Source organism: Labrus mixtus, chromosome 11 (genome assembly GCF_963584025.1).
Source record: "Labrus mixtus chromosome 11, fLabMix1.1, whole genome shotgun sequence".
NCBI classification, from domain to species: Eukaryota; Metazoa; Chordata; class Actinopteri; order Labriformes; family Labridae; genus Labrus; species Labrus mixtus.
Window position 1 is genome coordinate 24,714,149 of NC_083622.1, and position 6,000 is coordinate 24,720,148.

The 6,000-nt window shown below is 40.9% G+C and overlaps 1 protein-coding gene across 6 annotated transcripts in view; it reads left to right on the forward strand.

Annotated features, from left to right (window-relative positions):
* Nucleotides 1–4,763, forward strand: part of grb10b (growth factor receptor-bound protein 10b) — a 65,335-nt gene extending 60,572 nt beyond the window's left edge. For 3 of the 6 annotated variants that reach the window (XM_061051022.1, XM_061051023.1, XM_061051025.1), the window contains exons 9-17: nt 1,198–1,335; nt 1,558–1,668; nt 1,928–2,026; nt 2,253–2,330; nt 2,508–2,624; nt 2,962–3,034; nt 3,152–3,239; nt 3,389–3,482; nt 3,689–4,763. In XM_061051022.1, the coding sequence (XP_060907005.1) occupies nt 1,198–1,335; nt 1,558–1,668; nt 1,928–2,026; nt 2,253–2,330; nt 2,508–2,624; nt 2,962–3,034; nt 3,152–3,239; nt 3,389–3,482; nt 3,689–3,835 (945 nt within the window). In that variant the 3' untranslated portion in view covers nt 3,836–4,763. The remainder of the gene's footprint in view (nt 1–1,197; nt 1,336–1,557; nt 1,669–1,927; nt 2,027–2,252; nt 2,331–2,507; nt 2,625–2,961; nt 3,035–3,151; nt 3,240–3,388; nt 3,483–3,688) is intronic. The other 3 variants (XM_061051026.1, XM_061051028.1, XM_061051027.1) reach the window with 3 other exon arrangements.
* Nucleotides 4,764–6,000: the final 1,237 nt, after the last annotated feature.

Below are 6,000 nucleotides of genomic sequence, written 5' to 3' on the forward strand. Positions count from 1 at the left end.
CTTAAAAAAAGAAAAAAGAAAAAAAAGAAAGCTTTTTGCATGATTGCTACTCGTGAGCGTGACTCTGCAGATGTCAGAGAAAGCTCATGCGTGAGGCCCACTGTACTTTGTTTCCAAAACACTGGGAAGCATGTGCTTTAAATATTGAAGAGTCCTCTGGAACAGTTTACCTCCCAGCCGCAAGCCACAAATTCCAAATCAGCCCCATTAGCTCAACCTGCCACTTCATGGTGCGATCTTTTTGTGAAACATGGAAAACCACAAACTCAAAATAGATCAGAAACATTCATGACAACTGAGGGTTTAAGGCTTCTCAGTAGGAATGTACTGCATGTTTATTCAATTTATGTGTTGTATTTGTCTTGGCAGGCCTATGACGTCACATGAAATCATACAACCTCACTTAGTTTAACTGTCCTATTGACAGTTAGTTAAAGCACTCATTTGTATCCATAGTACCCAGCAAGTAGCACAAACAGACACACTAAAGATGGCATTATAGGGGCACAGATGGCCTAGCGGTTAGGTCGTGCCCCCTGTATGTATGGAGGCTGTATCCTCTAAGCAGGTGGTCAGGGCTCAAGTCCAACCTGCGGCTCCTTTCCCACGTCTCTGTCCCCAATTTTGAACTCTATCCGATGTCCTTTATAATAAAAAAAGCAAATAAGCCCAATTATAAATAAAAAAATAAGCATTTTTTAATTTCAAATACACAAGTTCAGAATAGAATATATATAGATATATACATATATATATATATATTTTTTTTATTCATGACAGGCCATGCTCAAAGTATGCATACATTATGAATATACTGAAGTCTACTGTACTGTAGACGCTCGCATAATGCCTACCGTCTTTTGGTCCCTTCCTCCTGTGTGCTGGAAGTCAAGCTGTCCCTTATCTCTTCCATAAGCTGTCAGTCTTGATGTCACTCACTGATGCAAGAATCCCACATGACACTGCCCTCTTGACAAAATCAAATCGCCTCCTGCCTTGCGATGTTTCTACAGATGGTTTCTGCTGCAGCCCTTTGTATTGGGCTGTGACGCTGACACAGAGCTTAACTGGCCTCCGATGTGATCCGGCGTTGCTCACCTGATGCCGATGGTCCTTTTGGAGGATACTGTAGAGCGGATCATCCAAACTTGCATGTGCTGATCCCCCTGTTTTGTCTTTTCTTTTACCGTCTTTCAGAACTTCTTGGCGACCAGCAGCTGCCCAGAGATTCAGGGACATCTGTATGTGAAGGAGGTGGGCAGGAAGTCATGGAAGAAGGTTTACATGTTCCTGCGGCGCTCAGGACTCTACTGCTCTACAAAAGGAACCTCAAAGGTAACGGCAGCACAGCCTCTTCATCTTCAAGGGGAAAGGGTTTATATTAGTGTCATTTTCTATGCATAGTGCTATAAAATGTAACAGTAATAACACAGTAAATATTCCAGATTAAACATAATTACCTTCAAAAGAATCTTCCTTTTCATGCATGTGTCAGTATGTATCTGCAGGCTGTGCCTCCCTGTGATGTGCTGACTCATTAATTATTTCTGTCTGCAGGAGCCCAGACATCTACAGTTACTAGCAGACCTTGAAGACAGCAACATCTTCACCGTCATCACAGGCAGAAAGCAGCACAGTGCCCCCACAGACTACGAGTTCTGTATCAAGGTGAGACCCAGATGACACGAGTAGGAAGAATTATGATCCCAATCTGGGGAGGTGCGCATGCAGGCTCTGTGTTATAAAGTATGAATGTTTAAACATTTCTTCACCTCACCTATCGCTCTTTTGTTAGTTTTTAAATGTCATAGATGAGTAATGAATTTGTTCCTGTATGCATTTCAACTCAGTCATAATAACCACCAGTGATTATGGTGATGCTATTGGAGCAGGTTGGGCTGATGATGATTATCTGTCTGTTTAACAGCCTAATAAAGGTCGAGGGGAGATGAAGGAGCTGAGGATTCTGTGTGCAGAGGATGAACAGGGCAGGACGTGTTGGATGACAGCCTTCAGACTCTTTAAGGTAACACCATGAATATCTTCATTTTAGATACATCGGGTTTTTTTTCTTTCCTAAACTGTAGAGCTTCCAAACCCAGATCAGAAAGTAAGCTGGGATCAAAACTGATTCTGAAACTTGTGTTAAAAAATGTTTCTGATACTTCTTTTCAAATTAAATAATTAACAATGACTTTGTTCAACCTCTGTTGTACGAGATGGTTGACCTGTGTGTTTCTTTTTCTTTACAGTATGGGATTTTATTGTACCAGAATTATAAGATTCCTCAACAAAGAAAAAACTTACTTTCACACTTCTCAGCACCTGTGGTAAGTTAACCTCTTAGTTAAAGTTTAAAAAAAGTGTTCATTCTAACCTGTGCTTCGCATTAATTGTTCAGATATACAGTAACAATGTATGGTTAATATGTATTGAATTGTGTTTGCATTCATCTGGACAGAACTGCTGCCTGGTCTCATGTGTCATGTGTCTCTGTCTCCCCCTAGCGTAGTGTATCAGAGAACTCCCTTGTGGCGATGGATTTCTCAGGGAGGATAGGCAGAGTGATTGACAACCCTGTAGAAGCTCAGAGCGCTGCCATGGAGGAGGGGCACGCGTGGAGGGTAAGACACAGCCTCACATTTTCTATTTATCTCAACAATACTCAGAGCCGACCTCACAGGCTGACTACATATGGCACTGTTTCTATAGATCATATATTTATTCAGCAAATCTTCCTCCGGTTGAAATTTTAGTTTTTTTGTGTTGTTTTTATCTGACAAAAGGTGGGATGTGTATAGGGAAGCTGCCAATATGTGTTCTGTGAGCACACAGAGCAGTTTAGGACATAAAGCTGAACCACCGTTAACCGTGAATAGAGATACCAATGCTGAACTGTAATGTAGAACTGATCATGAACTAATCCCTGATTTTTCTGTCTGTTTGTGGCCTCTCTCTCAGAAGAGGAGTCAACGAATGAACGTACTAGGCTCCCACAGTCCGCTGCACCACTCCTCATTAAACTCAGGTACATGTATGTAGTTGACTTCTTTTCTTGAAAAAAATTTAAAAAAAAAAAAGTCACTTAAATAATATAAGCAACTCTCAAATTGTATATATTTTATAGCTATTCTTTGTCTTTTCTCTGCAGTTATCCACATAGCTCAGTTGTGGTTCCATGGCAGGATAACCAGAGAAGAATCCCATCGTATCATCCACCAGCAGGGACAAGTAGACGGGTAAGGGAGCTGGAGCTTAAACACATTTAAAACATGCAGTTTTTTTCTGTTTGCTGTGTATTAAAATTAAACCCAAAGTCATGCATGAATATGTGGATTTTTAGATTTGTTTCTCACTCCGTAATCTTTCTTTTCTCTTGTTTCCAAAGGCTGTTTCTGCTGAGAGTCAGTCAGAGTAACCCCAAGGCGTTTGTGCTCACGCTGTGCCATCACCAGAAAATCAAACATTTCCAGATACTACCGGTATGACTTTCTTGATTATCTTTTCTTTTCTTGTGTTAACAAATAGTTGTCTTTTATGAAATCAAATGTAGCAGTTACATGTTTCTAAAATAAGTAGGGATTGAAAAGCGACTTGTTACTCACAAACCTAAACTTTAAAACCATCTCTTTCACCCTGTCCCTCTCTTTCTGCTCACTCCTGCCCGGACCCTTTTGTCTCTCGACAGTGTGAAGAGGACGGCCAAGTCTTCTTCAGCCTTGACGACGGCGCCACCAAATTCACCGACCTGATCCAGCTGGTGGAGTTCTACCAGCTCAACAGAGGAGTGCTGCCTTGTAAACTCAAACACCCGTGCACCGTCGTGGCCTTATGACATCATGCGATCATCAGTCCCTATAAGTCCTATCACTTGACCTGACTCTGCCTAAAACAAGCAAAACAACAAGAATCTCGTCTTGTTTTTATCTTTTTAAGAAGCTGGTGAATGACTGATGTTTCTTTATTGTCGTTGTTTTTTATTTTATTGTTGAGAGTCCGCCGGAGACTGCTGACTTGTTGGATTCCTTTTAGTTTTGCATGGACGTTTGAGGAGTCGGATGCACAACTCGCTCACAAGGTTCCTCAGATTAAGGAAACGAACACTGCCGTTTGTGTCAAAAAAAAAAAAAAGTTGCATAATGTTCCACAATCTTGCTACCCACAGTCATCAATAAGCTCGGACACAGTGACCCTCGAGGTTTTTTTTCGACTTTACTTCCCTTAAACTGGACAATCAGCAGGACAAGCTTTGTGTGGACCACTCTGCTCTCTGAGAACAAACATTTAGTCTTATCACGCTTCATCACACGAAGAGATGAAACTGTAGGCGGAGAGTTGATTGTCTCTTAAGTTTTGCACTCACTGAACTTGGAGCGGCCTTTGACGGTGCATGACTTCGAAGTCGTCGCATCAATGAACTCTGAGATGGTGTCAGCACCCTCTAGTGTCACAGGCATGCAAGGACATGTTCAAATTCAACTTGGATGGGATTTGGAGGCACCAGAAAGAGTGTTGCTGTCTGGATCGAAATTTGTCAAAAATCTGGAACTATCGATACAAAGTATTTTTAAGAATATAGACTGTCTAAAATCTGCATTTCCAACTCTCATAGAGTTCTATTTACTCATCTCTGATCACACAGGCTCCCCTTTGATATGTCTCCTTTTCTTTTGTTTTTTTCATGCATTCAGGAAACTTGCAACCCTCCATTATTCACATAAGCTACGACAAGGTCATGCTGTGCTTGTTATTTTATCGCATGCTCTAGTTCTTTAGAGTCTTTTAAATGCAGCCTCCACAAAATGAATACACATGGTGTTATCAGGGTGAAATCACAAGTACCGGTAGTTCAGCTCAAAATTGAAACTAGGAAGACAGATGTGTTAATTGCAAGGTGTGACAAGAGAAACCAGGAAAGTTTTTTTTAAGGGGAAATCGGCAAATGCAATCATACGCAAGCAAAGGCAGGAAGAAACGCGTTCTGAAAAGTAAAGTAGGAAAAAAGAGAGTAACAGTCTTTAAATGGATCCTCCTCACCACAGCACAGGGAAGGATAACCACTAATATTTTTCTTCAGGTGTTTTTTTTATTTGCAGTAAATCAATTGAAACTAAACGTCTCCTGCTTCTGGACTCTCTTTCACACTTTTCATATTTCTAGTAAAGCTCCCCAATTTGCGTCCAGAAGTGGTTAAGCTGTCAAACATAAAGTAAATGTGGTTAGGAGCATGGTTTAGTGCACTGACTCCACAATGGTAGTAAATATTATGCATTACATTCCATATAATGCTGCCTTTTATTACCTGCGAGTACTTGTGAACACATGGTATCACATGTACGTGTACTGCCTCCTGCATGCCATCTCTGTGTGAATGCAGGCCCACTGTCTCGTTGAAGTTAGATGCTGTTAAGTGAGGAGGAAGTTAAATTAACTCAGCAGGGGGGGGGGGCAGCAACTTAAAACTGGAATTTTAAGATCTCAGACTTCAGGCTGCTAAAGTACAACAGGGTCCATGTTGGTAGTTTTAACCCACATTCCTGAAATTAGCATGAATGAGAACACCTAAAGGTCACACTGCTCCAGGTAAACCTTTCATATGAAGATCAACTTCATTAACTTTAAATGAGAGCACCAGACTGGAAACTAAGGACGTAAAGTCTAACTGGATTAGTGTGAGGGCAGAGGATACACCTACCTTGTATCTCACACAGTGCTATTTCAGTACAGATCGATTGTTTTCCTTGTTTGCCAGCTAAGGTCAGACAAAACAGAATGGATCTCACTTTGTGTTTTTTGGCCAAGTCTTTGATGGAACTCCTAAAATTAGCAACAGTGAACGGAGCCTGTATCAAATAGCTTTTTAAATAGATAAGGATACTTTGTAGCACCTCTTGATCATGTCTGGAAGAATGGGTAAAAAATTACCAGCAAAATTCTGGGTGAACAACATACATTAGGTTGAATGCCAAAAGTACTTTTAGAATGGTATTATATTTTTCA